Source organism: Oryzias latipes, chromosome 17 (genome assembly GCF_053564925.1).
Source record: "Oryzias latipes strain Hd-rR chromosome 17, Olatipes_Hd-rR_3.1".
Lineage (NCBI taxonomy): Eukaryota > Metazoa > Chordata > Actinopteri > Beloniformes > Adrianichthyidae > Oryzias > Oryzias latipes.
In genome coordinates, this window is record NC_136253.1 from 33846706 (window position 1) to 33868761 (window position 22056).

Sequence of the window (22056 nt, forward strand, 5' to 3'; positions counted from 1 at the left end):
CACTCAGGGGAGACAGAGACTTAACATGTCTCAGTTTCCCAGACTCCATGCTGTCCTGATGCTTGCATAATATTGCTGTTCGACTGTATAGGCAACACTTTAAGGCTGCAGACCTTCCAGAGCGTCAGCGATTTAAGACAGACACCCGTTTGGGTTCAGTTTCGGCCAGAGTAACGGTTTATGATGGGGGGAAAAAAGTGCAAAAAGTTTAGAATATTAGTCATCATCTGAACATCAACTACTAGGAAGTGCCTGTACATACCCAGTTTTACGTACGTATGTAGGTAAAGGCCGTGTCACACAGCCACTACATAAATTTTGTGCATAATTCATACATGGAAATTGATCATTTATAAATTAAATTGAGAAAAGTTGTTGTTTGATGGAAAATTTTCACAGATGTTTCAGGAATGACCTAGGTTAAAACCACGGAACATGTACGAATAAGCCATGTAAATCAACATGAACCGTGTGATTATTGCCCTGTATGCAATGTATTAGTGAATTGTGCATCAGTTAAGTCATTTTTACCTCATATGTGCGCCGTATACAGGATATAAAAGTTATACACGAGTGGTACATGCGTGAAAGGTCTGTTAGACATACGTGGAAGGGTCGTGAAAAAACTCAAATTTGCATATGCATCTCGCAAAAATGTAATAAAAGATTTACGTAATTATTTTAATATGCGTAAACTGTTTTTAAAAAAAAACTCGACGGACATCTGTGCACATCGATGAATGACGAACGCAGGAAATCACTCTTGGATTACGGATATCATGTGCGTGTCACAAAAGACCAAAATTTCACGTGGAAAATGCACAAAATGTATGTAACTGTGTGACACGGCCTTAGCACTTTACCCTACCTGCTGGTGAGAGATCTCTGTTTACATGCTGTCCCGCTAGCTCACAGCCTCTCACACCCCCAACCTAGCGGTGCAACAAAATAGAGAGCAATATCATGGCTATCCAGCCGTACAGTTTAGATCCAGATTCCAGCTCAGACCAGGAAAACAAAGACCTTCATGGATCTGTTTGTCTGCAGGTGGGTGATCAGAATGGGGCGGAGCAGGGAGCTTGTGGCCCCGCCCAGCACAATCTCTACGTCACAAATACCAGTTTTTTGGGAACATTTTTGCGTCTGCTCCTGATTCACAATGATTTAAATAAAGAAATTCTCAGAAATGCAAATTTGAGGTTAATTGTCTTTATTAATGTCATCCATCATCAGAAAATGCCATGAGAAGATGTTAAAAACACCATTTTCATCAGAGTGGGTCTTTATGGATTAAAACACTTGAATCTGCCAGATCTGTGAGCAAAACAGCGAAAGAAGCTTTTTATTGCATTGAACACGTCGGATATTATAGGAAACCAGCCCTGACGGTGTCACTTTGATAGTTGTCTCTAGTTCCACTTTACTTTCAAACCAAGAATATCTTGTTAAGACAGTTTTTTTACAGTTCCTCCAAAGCCACTAAAGCAACAAAACAAATCAAAAATACGCATCCACTACTGATTTTTAAGGTGTTTAATAAAACTATGTGTTGATTTGCTCCGAAATAACATTCAGGAATGATGACAGACGGTTTGAAAAAGATGCTGCAGTCAGTAGAAAATCTGATCATCGCAGTGAGTCAGACGTGCTCTGCAGGGCCGTGTGGACAAAGCCGATTATTTTAAAGATGCAGAACCGTGCTCAATGTAGAACTAAGCTAACTGAAAAGCCGGGCAGGAGAAAGGAGGGCTGTCTGTTTTCTCTTTGCTGTCAAACTCGCATTGTTCGCACCACATTAGATCCCTAAAATTATGCAAATGCATGCATGCAGACACTTCCAGGCATACAGACGACGCGCTGCAGAAGTCCGTCATCCGTGTGCCAAGTCAGCAAAGTCACTGAGCTTTAGGAGCAAAAAAGAAAAGAAAAAAAAGAGGTGTTTAGTTTCCACTGATTTTTTTTCTTTTCTTTTTCTTTTGGGCTTGTTTTGATAAGTTGTGCCGCTCACTGGTCCGTTTGCTTTTGATGGCGCCGGCGCCATGCTGAGCAATTCAAATATCTTCAGTCTGTATTGAAGAGAAAAAGAGGATGAAGAATTTGAGAAAGAGGAGATGCTTAAAGGAGTCATTGAGTTTCTATTGATAGGAAGTCGTTAAAAAACACAACTTTGCTTGTAAAAATTTGACTGTTTATTGTTTGATTTTGTTGTGGGTTGCAAAGTTATTTTCTTTTTTGGCGCTCTTTTTAAAGGCAGCCGAGGTCAAATTCAAACAAAAACATCTCAATATTTAAAGGGAAAATGAGAAATACATACATTTCAAATAAAAATGATTTTTGTGTATGAAAATAAATGAAATCTAAAATAGAATTTAAAATAAACTTTTTTTTCAAATAGATCAAAGCTGTTTATTTCTTCCTGTTCCTATTTACACGATTACTCCCGGATGTCCTGATTCCACTTTGTGCTGGCAGGTTCATGTTAAACACACATATGTATACATGTGCCTATAGGATCCAATAGAATAGAATAAAACTTGATCCTACAAAGGGTCAATTACCTTATCGGAGCTATACTAAAAAAGCAGATAGATAATAAATGACACTAAAAATACACTAAACAAATGTAATCAAATTAATAATAACTATAATGTACATCCAACCGGCTTTAAACCTTTCGGGGTCATGCATAATGAAAATGATAATGTAAAAGAATGTGTGGGTGTATAAATGCATAACTGTGGCTGTCATTTATTTATTTTTAACTCCAATAGCTTTCTTTTACCTCCTCATTAACAAAATGGCTTTAATTTATGTATTATTACTTTATTTTTCTTAATTTATTTAGATTATAGTTTTGTTATCACTGTATTCAACATACATGCTGATCAAATGTTTCTGCCCTGATTTTGGTGGCAGTTTTTGCTCTCATTGTTCTTGTGGACAGTGAAAACAAACATTTTCTTTTAATAAAAAATAAATAAATGTACCGACAAAATGACAGAAGAATGAAAAAAAAAACACATTTTCAAATTTAAAAAAATGACAAACAAATCTAACAAATCAAATCTTAATAACTCTTAGAACTGATGATTAGTATATATTTAAATATGCTTCATTTAGAATGACACTCATGGCTTAAGACTTAGTCACACGTCATGTGATCTTTATATTTCTAAACTTTCAGTAAATATATGCCTCTCTTTTAGATTTCCCTTCGAACTGCGCCTCCTTTTCACCTCGTCTTGCTTCCTTTTTCTCCTCTAATAGATATTTTATCTGTTTGTGTTGCAGGATCACTCTCAACGGGATGAAGGTGTCCAGGCCAGACGTTCGCATCGGTCGCTACAGAATGATTAAGCACGAGCGAGACAAACACAACGAGCCCAACCCGCAGAGGTACTGCATCACTGTCTGAAGCTGCTCCCCGATTTACCTTCCGATCGATCCAGCTGCGTTTGTTTCACAGCTGCACCGTTGTGATGTTTCGCTCAGAATCCATCATCTCTGTTTGAGAGAATTACAAATATGAGGCTCCGTGAAAATAGAGACATCAATAGCATGCTTTAATAATTAGTGTCTGCCACAGATAAACGTGCCGTTTTGGAACAAGAGGCTGTAATAACACACGTCATTCATCACTGTCACTGCAACAGGCCTGCAAATAAATAAAAAAAACAACTTTAACTTTGGTGATACGATGATTTGCACTTTGCTTTTAGCAGCTTTTGGGTTTCCGCTCACATAATGCACATCCCCAGCAGGGAGCTGCCAACTGTTAGCCCAGCACTCCGGCTGTCTGCACCCTGAGAGCTCCTCAGGAAAAACTGCAGGAGAAAGGAAAAGTAACACCTTAGAGGTGTTGGCGTCTATTATCAAGGCACAGGCTAATCCAGTGTTCGTGTGGAGGTGAAGACGCAAACACTGCACTGCTTATTTTAGATCATTGTGGATCAATTAAAGATTGAATTCACACTTTGATTGATGTTTGTGACACTTCTAAATGGTTTAAAGAAAAAGCACACAACCTTTTTCTGGCCATGGAGCGGTTTAATGTCAGAAAGAATAAAAAATTCCTCCAGTTCTTATTAACTTTCAGAGTAAAGTTTATCTTCATCCTCTGTCAAATATCTGCAGTTGTTTTAACTTGTAGGAACCATTAAAATATGATCTAGATTTTCTCTTAACCCATAACTGTCAAAATGGAGGCTAAAAATTCAGACGCCAACTTCGGCCTCGTCCAACTTTTAAAGAGCGACGAATAAATACAAAATAAAAGTCACTAGTCCTGTTATTTTCTAAATATTGGAATAAACATGAATCGACCATTTGAAAACTTTAATAGCAGCGTCCTCTTGACATTAGACAGACGGTTGCTAAATATTCTGTTTTATTATTATGGTGTGAGGGAACAACAATGGTTTTTGTCTGTTAAATGCAGATTTCTTTTATCCTGAAGTTCAAGGCTCTACTTCTGGTTCCTTACAAGTCTTTTCCAGCAAACCAAACTTTCCAAATATGTTATATTTTTGTTCACTTTGTTCGTTTGGGAGTTTTGAATTTAGCGGTCGGTGCAGGCGCTTTGAGGAAGTAGCGGACAGATTTTCGGCCGAGCGATTTGTCAGGAGTGAGTCAGATACGGTGGAGAGAATCCAGCAGTTTTTCAAAATAAAACTTCCTGCTGCAGATTAGAATACAAAAAAAATTAAAGCTACAAGTAGCATTTAGCGGGCCCGAGCACGTGCCACCGCCTGGCACGAGCGACCGCCCCGTGAGCAACGCCCTGCTCGAGCCATTCTCGTCGTTTTTTCTTGTCCATTCTGGAGCTCCAAGCTAATGTTAATATGACAGCAGCCTGTGGGGGGGGGGGGGGGGGGGGGGACTATAATCTGTTGCCTTAAGGGACAAAGACTTATGCATATAGCATTAAAAAAAAATTCTTAAATCTAAGCCTCGTTTAGACCTGCTCATTTTCTCATCAAGTAGAAGAAGGTTTTTATCAGATTAAGAAACAAGCAATGATGATAATTGCTATCACTGTCCCTAAGGATGAGAACAATAGAACTCATTCAATTTTCACTACAATGTCTAGATGAGTGTCAGCTATGTCTGATAACTTGGCGAATTAGCTGGACCGGGATCTTACAAAGTGCAGGTGGTTTAACGTCCAGTGTGATGAGTCTGTGGACGGCAACAGTACAGCATAGCTTTTGGTTTCCACAAGAGAAGAATTCCTGACACATCTGCCCTAACAGACAACTACAAGAGGAGTTGAAATGTATAACACGGTGAAGGAGTTTTTGTGCAGAAAAAGGTACCATTAGAAAAGCTGGTAGCCATACCTGCAGACGGGGCTCCTGCTATGATTGACCGACAAACAGGTTTCATCACTCACTGTAAAGCTGACCAAGACTTTCCAAAATGTCTGCATTACTGCTGCTTCTTTCACCAGTAGGCCTTATGTGCAGAAGTGATTGGCTCTGGACATATAAAGACTCCTATTGTGAAAATCATAAAAAACCTCAGCTGCAAAGCAAAACAGAACAGGATTTTTAAGGTGCTATTGGAGGAGATATCTGCTGAATATGGTGAATATGAATATGGTGAATCTGAACTTGTATTCTTGACTGACATTACTGGAAAACTAAACCACTTGATCTGCGAGCTGCAAGACATTGGCAAAACTATATTTTTTTGACCAGCCTGCCTGAGCCAGTGTTTTTCTTGTGGGGATCTTTTCTGCCAGGGCTTGCCAGCTTGGTCAGTGGATGTTGCTGCAGTTGTCTCCCTTGCTGGGACAGCTGGAGTTAAACACAGCAGCTCACGGCTGTGAAGTGGACCCCGTTGCTGTCCCAGTCTGGATGGGCACTGTGGTGATGTTCCAATGTTCAGGCTGGCTCCTGGTATGAAGAGATTCCCAAGTACCATTTCCTAACCGCAGAGCCAAGGATGTGTTTACATGTTTAGGTCAAAAATGTGATGAACAGCTTCATGTTGTCTATTGATGTAAGTTTAAACCTAAACATGTTTCCCTGTTACTAATCCAGTTGATGTGGTTCTCCATCTGTGTCTAGGTGATAGAAAAGCATTTTTTTATATTTAGAGCTCCAAGCAAACAAACAGTTGTCTATATAAGAGCTTTTACAATTGTGGACTTTTAGCCGGTCTCTGAATACATGTGACCAATGTATGGTGGATTTTCACAGACTTTGTTTAAAACTGAAGGTGACAGAGACTTTGGAGAAGTGGCTACATTGCTCTGGACTTCTTTGTTTCATCCACAGAAGAGTAAAATATGTGATTGATTTTGAAAAGCTGCTGAAAAATGTATCTTTTTAAAATTGCAATTTCTAATTTGGGTTTTACATTTTGTGTTCCATTTTTTGTGATTGTATTAGAAAGATTTGTTATTTATTTGGTGTTTAAAGGTGGTACATATTGTATATACACAATCTTCTTAGAGACATTTGCTATATGTTGTGTTTGTTGTCGTTGTAGTTTAATTTCTTTGGATGTATTGAAAGGAAATGAAAAGAAGTTGCAGCATTGATTAAAAAAGCATAAAAGAGACATTTACTGTCTGATGTTACATCTGTAGGAGTGTACTGAGGCTGGGTTTTGTTTTGGAGCACATTCATATATTTTGTTTGTAAAAAAAAAAAAGATAAAATATAAAGTTAATTGTATTTTGGATGAATAAAAAAGCAATGATTAGTGCTAAGGATGTATAAAAGACAAACAAAACAAAGGAAATTGCTGTAATTTAGTGTTGAACTAGGCTTTCTAACTGTTCTACTTTCTGTCTGCCACTCCTGGCTAATTTACATGTGAGCACACAGCCGGGGGTTGGGGGGGGGGCTAACTCCACTCCTGCAGCAGGGGAGACTGATGAAAAGCTTGAGGATGTAAGATTGAATAAATAAAATCCTAGAGTTGACCAGTTCATTTTATAAATGTAAATATTTTTTATTTTGGTGCTGATAAACTAAACAGAAGTTATGATAAAAATATTTGCTTGAGTCAAAATGTCCAAAAATTTGCTTTCAGCACAATAGGGGGATTAAGGTGGTTAAATGTTTCTCGTACGTATAGTGCTGCTTTTCAAACGTGGAGCTTTGTAAGACGCATCTAATTCTGAAATCTCAGCTTCCTGAGACAAACGGCTGATTTCCTATGAAGCTTGATTATATGATCATGCTTCATGATCATTTATGAACATATATAGCTCGTCCAAAATTGTCATATCCATGGGTTCAGAATGGAAGTTTCATCAAATCTATTTAATTTCAGTGAGATCAGACAAGGAATGTGAACGTGAGAGCAACATTTGTGCATGGCGAGATACCCAACTTCGCCGCTCTGTCACGACCACACCCCCGCGTTGAAAGATTTGTTTTTCATCAGAGTAAACTTCAATGGTTTTTCAACAGGTGGACGTCATTTTGAGGTGTGTTTGCTCATCCTACTTGGAGCAGTGATGCTCCAAGTAAAACATGTCATTTCCTGTTGCCAACAGGTGGCGCTACACCTGTTTCGGATTTTTCCACTGGAGATGTGTTCAAAGTCAGACTACAATCATGCACAACAAATTTGGATCAGATTAGATTATTTATGGCTGAGTAATGGCCATTTTTCTTTTCATGGCGTGATTTCGAAACGACCTCAAATTTTGACGCGCCGCCACGGTCACAAACATCCGTAAAAACTTAAAAGCTTCGCAATTTAAGATCGGACATGTGTTTAGTTTACAAAACCAAAGTTTGGAGTCATTGTTCAAAAATCTCTAGGAGGAGTTCGTTCTAGAACGAGGCCTGCAAATGACCAAAATACAGCAAAAATGACATATTGACACCAATATAGCAGACTTCCTGTGCGACTGACAGCTTGGTCCCAAGAGACTTTTTTGTAGGTTTCTATCTGATGAACATGTCCTGTAAAAATCAAGCTTGTATGTTAAAGAACATGCCGGGGCTCTCAAAAACAAACATGGTAGGTGGCGCTATTGAGCCGTTTTTTGTTCACCCTTGCAAGTGCTGTGTATCTAAGTTGGAGATATGTAAGAGGCCTCTCATTCTGAAATCTCAGCCTCGTGATACAAACGGCTGATTTTTTATGAATTTTTAATTATCTGACTGCAACGCAATCAACCACTTCCTGTTTGGCACTGGCTTGCGCAGGCACCGTCAGGTGTACACCCATGAAACTTTAGACGATGAGAGAAGACCCTTATGAGTATCTCCTGTTGTAATTTTATGAATGTCGGACAAAGCACAGAGAAAAGATAGGTCAGAATGTGACATAAAATGTATTTGTTAATATCTAGGTGGCGCTATGGAGCTCGTCCAAAATTGTCATATCCATTGGTTCAGAATGGAAGCCTCATCACCTCTATTGAATTTCAGTGAGATTGGACAAGGAATGTGCACGTGAGAGCAACTTTTGTGTGCATGGCGAGACGCCCAACTTCGCCGCTCTGTCACGACCACACCCCCGCATTGAAAGTTATGGCTTTTTATCAGAGTAAACATCAATGGCTTTTCAACAGGTGGACATCATTTTGAGGTGTGTCGGCTCATCCTACTTGGAGCAGTGATGCTCCAAGTAAAACATGTCATTTCCTTTTACCAGCAGGTGGCGCTACACCTGTTCTGGATTTTTCCACTTCTGATGTGGTCAGGGTCAGACTACAATCATGCATATCAATTTTGGATCAGATTGGATTTTGCATGGCTGAGTAATGGCCATTTTTCTTTTCATGGCGTGTTTTCAAAATGACCTCCATTTTCGACGCGCCGCCACGGTCACAAACATCCGTAAAAACTTAAAAGCTTCGCAATTTAACATCGGACATGTGTTTAGTTTACAAAACCAAAGTTTGGAGTCATTATTCACAAATCTCTAGGAGGAGTTCGTTCTAGAGCGAGGCCTGCAAATGTCCAAAATGGAGCAAAAATGACATATTGACCTCAATATATCAGACTTCCTGTGCGAGTGACAGGTGGGTCCTTTCAGACTTTTTTGTGGGTCTCCATCTGAAGAACATGCCCTGTAAAAATCAAGCTTGTACGTTAAAGCGTATGCGGGGCGTCGGGACAAAAGTCACTGTAGGTGGCGCTATCGAGCCATTTTTCTGCGCCCATGCCAATCTCCTATAAAATACGAAATTTTTCGCGACTCCTGATGTGTGTGCCAAATTTGGTGAGTTTTGGGGTATGTTAAAGGCCTCAAAAAGGCGACTCTTCCGGTAGAATAATAATAATAATAATTAAAGCTACAAGTAGCATTTAGCGGGCCCGAGCACGTGCCACCGCCTGGCACGAGCGACCGCCCCGTGAGCAACGCCCTGCTCGAGCCATTCTCGTCGTTTTTTCTTGTCCATTCTGGAGCTCCAAGCTAATGTTAATATGACAGCAGCCTTTGGGGGGGGGGGGGGGGGGGACTATAATCTGTTGCCTTAAAGGACAAAGACTTTTGCATATAGCATGAAAAAAATTCTTAAATCTAAGCCTCGTTTAGACCTGCTCATTTTCTCATCAAGTAGAAGAAGGTTTTTATCAGATTAAGAAACAAGCAATGATGATAATTGCTATCACTGTCCCTAAGGATGAGAACAATAGAACTCATTCAATTTTCACTACAATGTTCAGATGAGTGTCAGCTATGTCTGATAACTTGGCCAATTAGCTGGACCGGGATCTTACAAAGTGCAGGTGGTTTAACGTCCAGTGTGATGAGTCTGTGGACGGCAACAGTTCAGCATAGCTTTTGGTTTCCACAAGAGAAGAATTCCTGACACATCTGCCCTAACAGACAACTACAAGAGGAGTTGAAATGTATAACACGGTGAAGGAGTTTTTGTGCAGAAAAAGGTACCATTAGAAAAGCTGGTAGCCATACCTGCAGACGGGGCTCCTGCTATGATTGACCGACAAACAGGTTTCATCACTCACTGTAAAGCTGACCAAGACTTTCCAAAATGTCTGCATTACTGCTGCTTCTTTCACCAGTAGGCCTTATGTGCAGAAGTGATTGGCTCTGGACATATAATGACTCCTATTGTGAAAATCATAAAAAACCTCAGCTGCAAAGCAAAACAGAACAGGATTTTTAAGGTGCTATTGGTGGAGATATCTGCTGAATATGGTGAATCTGAACTTGTATTCTTGACTGACATTACTGGAAAACTAAACCACTTGATCTGCGAGCTGCAAGACATTGGTAAAACTATATTTTTTTATTGACCAGCCTGCCTGAGCCAGTGTTTTTCTTGTGGGGATCTTTTCTGCCAGGGCTTGCCAGCTTGGTCAGTGGATGTTGCTGCAGTTGTCTCCCTTGCTGGGACAGCAGGAGTTAAACACAGCAGCCTCACGGCTGTGAAGTGGACCCCGTTGCTGTCCCAGTCTGGATGGGCACTGTGGTGATGTTCCAATGTTCAGGCTGGCTCCTGGTATGAAGAGATTCCCAAGTACCATTTCCTAACCGCAGAGCCAAGGATGTGTTTACATTTTTAGGTCAAAAATGTGATGAACAGCTTCATGTTGTCTATTGATGTAAGTTTAAACCTAAACATGTTTCCCTGTTACTAATCCAGTTGATATGGTTCTCCACCTGTGTCTAAGTGATAGAAAAGCATTTTTTTATATTTAGAGCTCCAAGCAAACAAACAGTTGTCTATATAAGAGCTTTTACAATTGTGGACTTTTAGCAGGTCTCTGAATACATGTGACCAATGTATGGTGGATTTTCACAGACTTTGTGTAAAACTGAAGGTGACAGAGACTTTGGAGAAGTGGCTACATTGCTCTGGACTTCTTTGTTTCATCCAGAGAAGAGTAAAATATGTGATTGATTTTGAAAAGCTGCTGAAAAATGTATCTTTTTAAAATTGCAATTTCTAATTTGGGTTTTACATTTTGTGTTCCATTTTTTGTGATTGTATTAGAAAGATTTTTTTATTTATTTGGTGTTTAAAGGTGGTACATAATGTATATACACAATCTTCTTAGAGACATTTGCTATATGTTGTGTTTGTTGTCGTTGTAGTTTAATTTCTTTGGATGTATTGAAAGGAAATGAAAAGAAGTTGCAGCATTGATTAAAAAAGCATAAAAGAGACATTTACTGTCTGATGTTACATCTGTAGGAGTGTACTGAGACTGGGTTTTGTTTTGGAGCACATTCATATATTTTGTTTGTAAAAAAAAAAAAAAGATAAAATATAAAGTTAACTGTATTTTGGATGAATAAAAAGCAATGATTAGTGCTAAGGATGTATAAAAGACAAACAAAACAAAGGAAATTGCTGTATTTTAGTGTTGAACTAGGCTTTCTAACTGTTCTACTTTCTGTCTGCCACTCCTGGCTAATTTACATGTGAGCACACAGCCGGGGGGGGGGGGGGGGGGGGGGGGGGGGGGGGGGGCTAACTCCACTCCTGCAGCAGGGGAGACTGATGAAAAGCTTGAGGATGTAAGATTGAATAAATAAAATCCTAGAGTTGACCAGTTCATTTTATAAATGTAAATATTTTTTATTTTGGTGCTGATAAACTAAACAGATGTTATGATAAAAATATTTGCTTGAGTCAAAATGTCCAAAAATTTGCTTTCAGCACAATAGGGTGATTAAGGTGGTTAAATGTTTCTCGTACGTATAGTGCTGCTTTTCAAACGTGGAGCTTTGTAAGACGCATCTAATTCTGAAATCTCAGCTTCCTGAGACAAACGGCTGATTTCCTATGAAGCTTGATTATATGATCATGCTTCATGATCATTTATGAACATATATAGCTCGTCCAAAATTGTCATATCCATGGGTTCAGAATGGAAGTTTCATCAAATCTATTTAATTTCAGTGAGATCAGACAAGGAATGTGAACGTGAGAGCAACATTTGTGCATGGCGAGATACCCAACTTCGCCGCTCTGTCACGACCACACCTCCGCGTTGAAAGATTTGTTTTTCATCAGAGTAAACTTCAATGGTTTTTCAACAGGTGGACGTCATTTTGAGGTGTGTTTGCTCATCCTACTTGGAGCAGTGATGCTCCAAGTAAAAAATGTCATTTCCTGTTGCCAACAGGTGGCGCTACACCTGTTTCGGATTTTTCCACTGCAGATGTGTTCAAAGTCAGACTACAATCATGCACAACAAATTTGGATCAGATTAGATTATTTATGGCTGAGTAATGGCCATTTTTCTTTTCATGGCGTGATTTCGAAACGACCTCAAATTTTGACGCGCCGCCACGGTCACAAACAACCGTAAAAACTTAAAAGCTTCGCATTTTAAGATCGGACATGTGTTTAGTTTACAAAACCAAAGTTTGGAGTCATTGTTCAAAAATCTCTAGTAGGAGTTCGTTCTAGAACGAGGCCTGCAAAGGACCAAAATAGAGCAAAAATGACATATTGACATCAATATAGCAGACTTCCTGTGCGACTGACAGCTTGGTCCCAAGAGACTTTTTTGTAGGTTTCCATCTGATGAACATGTCCTGTAAATATCAAGCTTGTATGTTAAAGAACATGGCGGGGCTCTCAAAAACAAACATGGTAGGTGGCGCTATTGAGCCGTTTTTTGTTCACCCATGCAAGTGCTGTGTATCTAAGTTGGAGATATGTAAGACGCCTCTCATTCTGAAATCTCAGCCTCGTTATACAAACGGCTGATTTTTTTATGAATTTTTAATTATCTGACTGCAACGCAATCAACCACTTCCTGTTTGGTGGTGGCTTGCGCAGGCACCGTCAGGTGTACACCCATGAAACTTTAGACGATGAGAGAAGACCCTTATGAGTATCTCCTGTTGTAATTTTATGAATGTCGGACAAAGCACAGAGAAAAGATAGGTCAGAATGTGACATAAAATGTATTTGTCAATATCTAGGTGGCGCTATGGAGCTCGTCCAAGATTGTCATATCCATGGGTTCAAAATGGAAGCCTCATCACCTCTATTGAATTTCAGTGAGATTGGACAAGGAATGTGCACGTGAGAGCAACTTTTGTGTGCATGGCGAGACGCCCAACTTCGCCGCTCTGTCACGACCACACCCCTGCATTGAAAGTTATGGCTTTTTATCAGAGTAAACATCAATGGCATTTCAACAGGTGGACATCATTTTGAGGTGTGTCGGCTCATCCTACTTGGAGCAGTGATGCTCCAAGTAAAACATGTCATTTCCTTTTACCAGCAGGTGGCGCTACACCTATTCCAGATTCTTCCACTGCAGATGTGTTCAAAGTCAGACTACAATCATACATATCAACTTTGGATCATATTGGATTTTGCATGGCTGAGTAATGGCCATTTTTCTTTTCATGGCGTGTTTTCAAAATGACCTCCATTTTCGACGCGCCGCCACGGTCACAAACAACCGTAAAAACGTAAAAGCTTCGCAATTTAACATCGGACATGTGTTTAGTTTACAAAACCAAAGTTTGGAGTCATTATTCACAAATCTCTAGGAGGAGTTCGCTCTAGAGTGAGGCCTGCAAATGTCCAAAATGAAGCAAAAATGACATATTGACCTCAATATATCAGACTTCCTGTGCGAGTGACAGGTGGGTCCTTTCAGACTTTTTTGTAGGTCTCCATCTGAAGAACATGCCCTGTAAAAATCAAGCTTGTACGTTAAAGCGTATGCGGGGCGTCGGGACAAAAGTCACTGTAGGTGGCGCTATCAAGCCGTTTTTCTGCGCCCATGCCAATCTCCTATAAAATACGAAATTTTTCGCGACTCCTGATGTGTGTGCCAAATTTGGTGAGTTTTGGGGTATGTTAAAGGCCTCAAAAAGGCGACTCTTCCGGTAGAATAATAATAATAATAATAATTAAAGCTACAAGTAGCATTTAGCGGGCCCGAGCACGTGCGACCGCATGGCACGAGCGACCGCCCCGTGAGCAACGCCCTGCTCGAGCCATTCTCGTCGTTTTTTCTTGTCCATTCTGGAGCTCCAAGCTATTGTTAATACGACAGCAGCCGGGGGGGGGTGTGGGGGGGTGTGGGGGGCTGTAATCTGTTGCCTTAAGGGACAAAGACTTTTGCATATAGCATGAAAAAAATTCAAGCAATGATGATAATTGCTATCACTGTCCCTAAAGGCCCGTACACACCGGGACGAATATTCGCCAGGCGTTATTCGCCAGCGTTTTTCGCCACGTTTTTTGTGTTCACACCCAGGCGATTTTCGCTGACGATGAGTGGAGCGAACATGCAATTTCATTCCCTGACAATAGATGGCGCTTAATGTAAAACAGAAATACTCCTGTACACAAGGTGGCGCTGCGCAACTTTACGCTTCTTAAAGTCGCTTTTCACTCAGAAGAAGAGAGCAAGTATTTACACGCTTGTCAGAATCAAACAAAGAAAACATGAATATTTCAAGCACCAGTAGCTCCAACTGGTGCTTGGTTCGGGGATGTTTTAGAATGTCCGTCATTATTGCTTCGCGGCTGTGTAGACGCTACTTGGCGTCTATCTTCTTCGCTGGTATGTGTGCTCAGCAAGGCAGTTTTGTGTTTGAGCGCCCCCAAGTTGTGTTTTACTGTAACTTCAGAAGCTCCAGACACGTGAGCAAAAGCGCCGTTCTCATTGGTCGAGTAGATTTCGACGCGACGCGTCGAAAAAAAAAAACGAACCCGAGGCGTTTTTTTTTTTTAACGCTTTAACGCCTGGCGTTTTTTCGCGTCGGTGTGCACACTCTCATTGGGGCCCTTTGTTTAGTCACGAGGCGTTAAACGTCGGCGAAAATCGCCGGCGAAATTCGTCCCGGTGTGAACAGGCCTTAAGGATGAGAACAATAGAACTCATTCAATTTCCACTACAATGTCTAGATGAGTGTCAGCTATGTCTGATAACTTGGCCAATTAGCTGGACCGGGATCTTGCAAAGTGAAGGTGGTTAACGTCCAGTGTGATGAGTCTGTGGACGGCAACAGTACAGCATAGCTTTTGGTTTCCACAAGAGAAGAACTCCTGACACATCTGCCCTTACAGACAACTACAAGAGGAGTTGAAATGTATAACACGGTGAAGGAGTTTTTGTGCAGAAAAAGGTACAATTAGAAAAGCTGGTAGCAGTGACTGCAGATGGGACTCCTGCTATGATCAATAGACAAACAGGTTTCATCACTCACTGTAAAGCTGACCCAGACTTTCCAAAATGTCTGCATTACTGCTGCGTCATTCACCAGCAGGCCTTATGTTCAGAAGTGATTGGCTCTGGACATATAATGACTCTTATTCTGAAAATCGTAAACAACCTCAGCTGCAAACTAAAACAGCACAGGATTTTTAAGGTGCTATTGGAGGAGATGTCTGTTGAATATGGTGAATATGAACATTGTGAATCTGAACTTGCATTCTTGACTGACATTACTGGAAAACTAAACCACTTGATCTGCGAGCTGCAAGACAATGGCAAAACTATTTTTTTTTGACCAGCCTGCCTGAGCCAGTGTTTTTCTTGTGGGGATCTTTTCTGCCAGGGCTTGTCAGCTTGGTCAGTGGATGTTGCTGCAGTTGTCTCCCTTGCTGGGACAGCTGGAGTTAAACACAGCAGCTCACGGCTCTGAAGTGGACCCCGTTGCTGTCCCAGTCTGGATGGGCACTGTGGCGATGTTCCAATGGCCAGGCTGGCTCCTGGTATAAAGAGATTCCCAAATACCATTTCCTAACCGCAGAGCCAAGGATGTGTTTACATGTTTAGGTCAAAAATGTGATGGACAGCTTCATGTTGTCTAAACATGCCACCCTGTTATTAATCCAGTTGATATGGTTCTCCATCTGTGTCTAGGTGATAGAAAAGCATTTTTTTTTATATTTAGAGCTCTAAGCAAACAAACAGTTGTCTATATAAAAGAGCTTTTACAATTGTGCACTTTTAGCAGGTCTCTGAGTTCATGTGACCAATGTATGGTGGATTTTCACAGACCTTGTTTAAAACTGAAGGTGAGAGAGACTTAGAGAAATGGCTTCATTGTTCTGGAGTTCTTTGTTTCATCCACAGAAGAGTAGAATTGGTGATTGATTTTGAAAAGCTGCTGAAAAAAGTATCTTTTTCAAATTGCAATTTCTAACTTGGGTTTTACATTTTGTGTTCCATTTTTTGTGCTTTAATTGGGAAGCATTTGTTATTTGTTTGGTGTTTTTAAGGTTCTGCAAATATACACATCATTTTTTAGAGACATTTGTTATCAGTTGTGTTTGTTGATTTGTAGTTTAATTTCATTGGATGTATAGATGTCGTGTTGGGGGGGAGGCTCGAGAGCAGGTAGGACCCAGGCGCAGAGACGGGAGGCAAACGGGTTCAGGGCAAGTGGGTTTATTTAACTAACAAAAAGCGCTGCAGAGCAGGATGACAAAACTAAAAACAAAAACTTACTGTGGCATGGCAAGGGACATGGACGCCAGACAAGAAGACGTGATCAACATGAGCAGAAGTTAATGGACCAGCACAGGAGGAAGGCAGAGACAAGACTTATATACAGACAGGGCAGACAAGACACAGGTGAACACGATTAGGGCAGATGGGGACCAAAGGAAGTAAAACTCAAGAAACATGACAAGACAGGAAACCTTTCAAAATAAAACAGGAAACAGAACCAAACAAGACAGAACAAGAACTAAAGCGAAAAAAAAGACAACAAACTGAAACCATGACAATAGAAAGGAAAAGAAGTTCAAACATTGATTATAAAAAAGGATATAAGAGATAAAAAAAAAAGAAAAAGGAAAAGAAAAAAGATAAAATATTGATTTAATTGCATTTTGAATTAATAAAAAACAATGATTAATAGAATCAGAATCAGGAATCAGAAAAAGTTTTATTGCCAGGTTCAGTAGAGCGCACTTTACAAAACGAGGAATTTGACTTGGTGTATAGTGCAATTAAGAATAAGTTAAAAATTAAGTTAACAACAACAACACACTATATACAGTAGAGTAAGGTGAATTAAAGTGGGAGCACAGATGGGCTGGGATGGTGGGGCCTGTAAGTGGCACCGACAGTCCTTTGGTGGGCGGGGGGGGGGGGGGGTCACCTGGGGGAGTTGGGGTTCTGTTCAGCAGGCTGGCTGCAGTGGGGAAGAAGCTGTTCTTGTGGCGCGAGGTCCTGGTCCTGATGGACCGGAGCCTCTTGCCAGAAGGGAGGGGCCGAAAGAGATTATGTCCTGGATGAGAGGGGTTGGCTACAATCCTGGCTGCCCGCCTCCAGGTCCTGGAGATGTGCAGCTCCTGGAGAGACGGGAGGTGGCAGCCGATCACCTTCTCTGCTGAGTGGATGACGCGTTGCAGCTTGGCCTTGTCTCTGGCCGTGGCCGCAGCGAACCAGACTGTGATGGAGGACGTGAGGGTGGATTCGATGATGGCGGTGTAAAAGTCTACCAGCATCTTTTCAGGGAGGTGAAACTTCTTCAGCTGCCTCAGGAAGTACATCCTCTGCTGGACCTTCTTAGTGATGGAGCTGATGTTCTGCTCCCACTTGAGGTCCTGGCTGATGATGGTTCCCAGGAAGCAGAAGGACTCCACAGAGGTCACCGGGGAGTCACAGAGGATGACAGGGGGGAGGGGGGCTGGGGCCTTCCTGAAGTCCACTGTCATCTCCACTGTCTTCAGAGCATTAAGCTCCAGGTTGTTAGCGCTGCACTATGACACCAGCCTGGCTATTTCACTCCTGTAGGCCGACTCATCTCCGTCAGAGATGAGGCCGATGAGTGTGGTGTCGTCAGCAAACTTCAGGAGTTTGACAGACAGGTGACCAGCTGTGCAGCTGTTTGTGTACAGGGAGAGTAACAGGGGTGAAAGGACACAGCCCTGGGGGGATCCGGTGCTTGTGGTCCGAGTATCTGAGACGAGCTTCCCCAGCCTCACATACTGCTGTCTGTCCGTCAGGAAGTCTGTGATCCACCTGCAGGTGGAGTCAGGCACATTCATCTTGGAGAGTTTTTAATACTAAAGATGTATGAAAGACATACCGAAAAAATATGTCTTTCAGTGTTTAACTGGCTGTCTTTGGATTATGCATGCCTGAATAATGGCCATTCTTACTCCTCATCTCTCTGTTCACTGCTTGCTAATTTACATAGCAGGGGTCCCAGCAGGAGGGGGCGGGGTTGTAACACGACTCCTTCAGCAGAGCCAGGCTGAGAGAGGCTTTGACATGTAAGATGTTAGATGTTAGAATGCCAGATGTTAGAATGACCAGTTCATTTTATATCTATGAAAATATTCAGGTAGCTATGGGACATGTTTAGCTATAGGTCTGTGAAAATTGGTGTCGATTGTTGAAACATAAGTTACCATAAAAAAATGTTTGTTTGGAGTCTAGACAGATTTAACACAGGTTTTTGGATGAAAAAGGATTTTTTATAAATCATCTGTTACACTTTTAAGTCTGAAAAAAATATGGAAGGCAGCAAACACAGATCCCTACCGTTTTTAATTTTTTTGTGCTGATATTTGAAAGATAAGTTATGCAAAAAAATAGGTGTTTGCAGTTTTGCCTAAAAAGACGTTTTCGGACCTTTTTGGATGAAATGTTCTCTAAAAGTTCACCTGTAACTTCAATCATTCTGAATTTTTTTAGGAAGCAGTAGCACATAAATGCCTATGAAAGTTGAATTCTTGGTGCTGATAACCTAAACAGAATTTATGCTAAAAATCTTTGTTCAGTCCAAAATTGTATAGGAAAAAAAGAGGTATGAAGTTTCTCATAGACCCTATTGTGTTACATATCAAAGCTGGAGGTTATTAAAGGCATCTAATTCTGATATCTCAGCTTCCTGAGACAAACGGCTGATTTATAATAAATTTCTATTATTTGGGTGCACATAATCGACCACTTCCTGTTACGCAGGCACCGTCAGGTGTACACCCATGAAACTTCAGATTATGAGAGAGGACCCTTCTGATTATCTCCAGTTTTAATTTCATGCACATCGGACAAAGCAAAGAGAAAATACAGGGCAGAATGTGCCCCATACAATAACTAGGTGGCGCTATAGAGCTCGTCCAAAGTTGTCATATCCATGGGTTCAGAATGGAAGCTTCATCATATCCATTGAAATTCAGTGAGATTGGACAAGGAATGGGCACATGAGAGCAACATTTGTGTGCATGGCGAGACGCCCAACTTTGCCGCTCTGTCAAGACCACACCCCTGCGTTGAAAGATATGTTTTTTATCAGAGTAAACTTCAATGGTTTTTCAACAGGTGGACGTCATTTTGAGGTGTGTCGGCCCATCCTACTTGGAGCAGTGATGCTCCAAGTAAAACATGTCATTTCCTGTTGTCAGCAGGTGGCGCTACACCTTTTCCGTATTCTTCCACTCCAGATGTGTTCAGAGTCAGACTACAATCATGCATACCAATTTGGGATCAAATTGGATTATGCATGGCTGAGTAATGGCCATTTTTCTTTTCATGGCGTGATTTCGAAACGCCTTCGAATTTTGACGTGCCGCCACGGTCACAAACAACCATAAAAACTTAAAAGCTTCGCAATTTAACATCAGACATGTGTCTAGTTTACAAAACCAAAGTTTGGAGTCATTGTTCACAAATCTCTAGGAGGAGTTCGTTCTAGAACGAGGCCTGCAAATGACCAAAACACAGCAAAAATGACATATTGACATCAATATAGCAGACTTCCTGTGCAACTGACAGCTTGGTCCCAAGAGACTTTTTTGTAGGTTTCCATCTGATGAACATGTCCTGTAAATATCAAGCTTGTATGTTAAAGAACATGGCGGGGCTCGCGAAAACAAACATTGTAGGTGGCGCTATTGAGTCATTTTTGTGCACCCATGCGAGAGCTGTATATGTAAGGTGGAGATATGTAAGAGACATCTCATTCTGAAATCTCAGCCTCGTGATACAAACGGTTGATTTTTTATGAATTTTTAATTATCTGACTGCAACGCAATCAACCACTTCCTGTTTGGCGGTGGCTTGCGCAAGCACCGTCAGGTGTACGCCCATGAAACTTTAAACAATGAGAGAAGACCCTTGTGAGTATCTGCTGTTGTAATTTTATGAACGTCTGACAAAGCACAGAGAAAAGATAGGTCAAAATGTGACAAAAAATGTATTTGTTTATATCTAGGTGGCGCTATGGAGCTCGTCCAAGATTGTCATATCCATGGTTTCAGAATGGAAGCATCATCATCTCCATCGAATTTAAGTGAGATCGGACAAGGAATGTGCACGTGAGAGCAACTTTTGTGTGCATGGCGAGACGCCCAACTTCGCCGCTCTGTCACGACCACACCCCCGCATTGAAAGTTATGGCTTTTTGTCAGAGTAAACTTCAATGGCTTTTTAACAGGTGGATATCATTTTGAGGTGTGTCGGCTCATCCTACTTGGAGCAGTGATGCTCCAAGTCAAACATGTCATTTCCTCTTGCCAGCAGGTGGCGCTACACCTGTTCCGGATTCTTCCACTGCAGATGTGTTCAGAGTCAGACTGCAATCATGCACATAAATTTTGGATCAAATTGGATTATGCATGGCTGAATAATGGCCATTTTTCTTTTCATGGCGTGTTTTCAAAATGACCTCGAATTTTGACGCGCCGCCACGGTCACAAACAACCGTAAAAACTTAAAAGCTTCGCAATTTAAGATCGGACATGTGTTTAGTTTACAAAACCAAAGTTTGAAGTCATTATTCATAAATCTCTAGGAGGAGTTCGTTCTAGAACGAGACCTGCAAATGTCCAAAATGCAGCAAAAATGACATATTGACATCAATATAGCAGACTTCCTGTGCAACTAACAGCTTGGTCCCAAGAGACTTTTTTGTAGGTTTCCATCTGATGGACATTCCTTGAAAAAATCAAGCTTGTATGTCAAAGCATGTGGCGGGGCTCGCCAAAACAAATTTTGTAGGTGGCGCTATCGAGCCATTTTTGTGCACCCATGTCAGTCTCCCATAAAATATAAAATTTTTCGCGACTCCTGATGTGTGTGCGAAATTTGGTGAGTTTTGGGGTATGTTAAAGGCCTCAAAAAGGCGACTGTTCCGTCGGAAGAAAAATAATAATAATAATAATCCGAGTAAATACAATAGGGTCCTTGCACTCCGTGCTCGGGCCCTAATAATAATTAAAGCTACAAGTAGCATTTAGCGGGCCCGAGCACGTGCGACCGCATGGCACGAGCGACCGCCCCGTGAGCAACGCCCTGCTCGAGCCATTCTCGTCGTTTTTTCTTGTCCATTCTGGAGCTCCAAGCTATTGTTAATACGACAGCAGCCTGGGGGGGGGGGGGGGGGGGCTGTAATCTGTTGCCTTAAGGGACAAAGACTTTTGCATATAGCATGAAAAAAATTCAAGCAATGATGATAATTGCTATCACTGTCCCTAAGGATGAGAACAATAGAACTCATTCAATTTCCACTACAATGTCTAGATGAGTGTCAGCTATGTCTGATAACTTGGCCAATTAGCTGGACCGGGATCTTGCAAAGTGCAGGTGGTTAACGTCCAGTGTAATGAGTCTGTGGACGGCAACAGTACAGCATAGCTTTTGGTTTCCACAAGAGAAGAACTCCTGACACATCTGCCCTAACAGACAACTACAAGAGGAGTTGAAATGTATAACACGGTGAAGGAGTTTTTGTGCAGAAAAAGGTACAATTAGAAAAGCTGGTAGCAGTGACTGCAGATGGGACTCCTGCTATGATCAATAGACAAACAGGTTTCATCACTCACTGTAAAGCTGACCCAGACTTTCCAAAATGTCTGCATTACTGCTGCGTCATTCACCAGCAGGCCTTATGTGCAGAAGTGATTGGCTCTGGACATATAATGACTCTTATTCTGAAAATCGTAAACAACCTCAGCTGCAAAGCAAAACAGCACAGGATTTTTAAGGTGCTATTGGAGGAGATGTCTGTTGAATATGGTGAATATGAACATTGTGAATCTGAACTTGCATTCTTGACTGACATTACTGGAAAACTAAACCACTTGATCTGCGAGCTGCAAGACAATGGCAAAACTATTTTTTTTTGACCAGCCTGCCTGAGCCAGTGTTTTTCTTGTGGAGATCTTTT

At 41.2% G+C, this 22056-nt stretch overlaps 1 protein-coding gene across 3 annotated transcripts in view; it reads left to right on the top strand.

The window, feature by feature from the left end:
* Positions 1–22056, top strand: part of b4galt2 (UDP-Gal:betaGlcNAc beta 1,4- galactosyltransferase, polypeptide 2) — a 296417-nt gene that overhangs the window by 220671 nt on the left and 53690 nt on the right. For all 3 annotated transcript variants that reach the window (XM_078933983.1, XM_078933984.1, NM_001160444.1), the window contains 1 exon segment: positions 3292–3396. In XM_078933983.1, the coding sequence (XP_078790109.1) occupies positions 3292–3396 (105 nt within the window).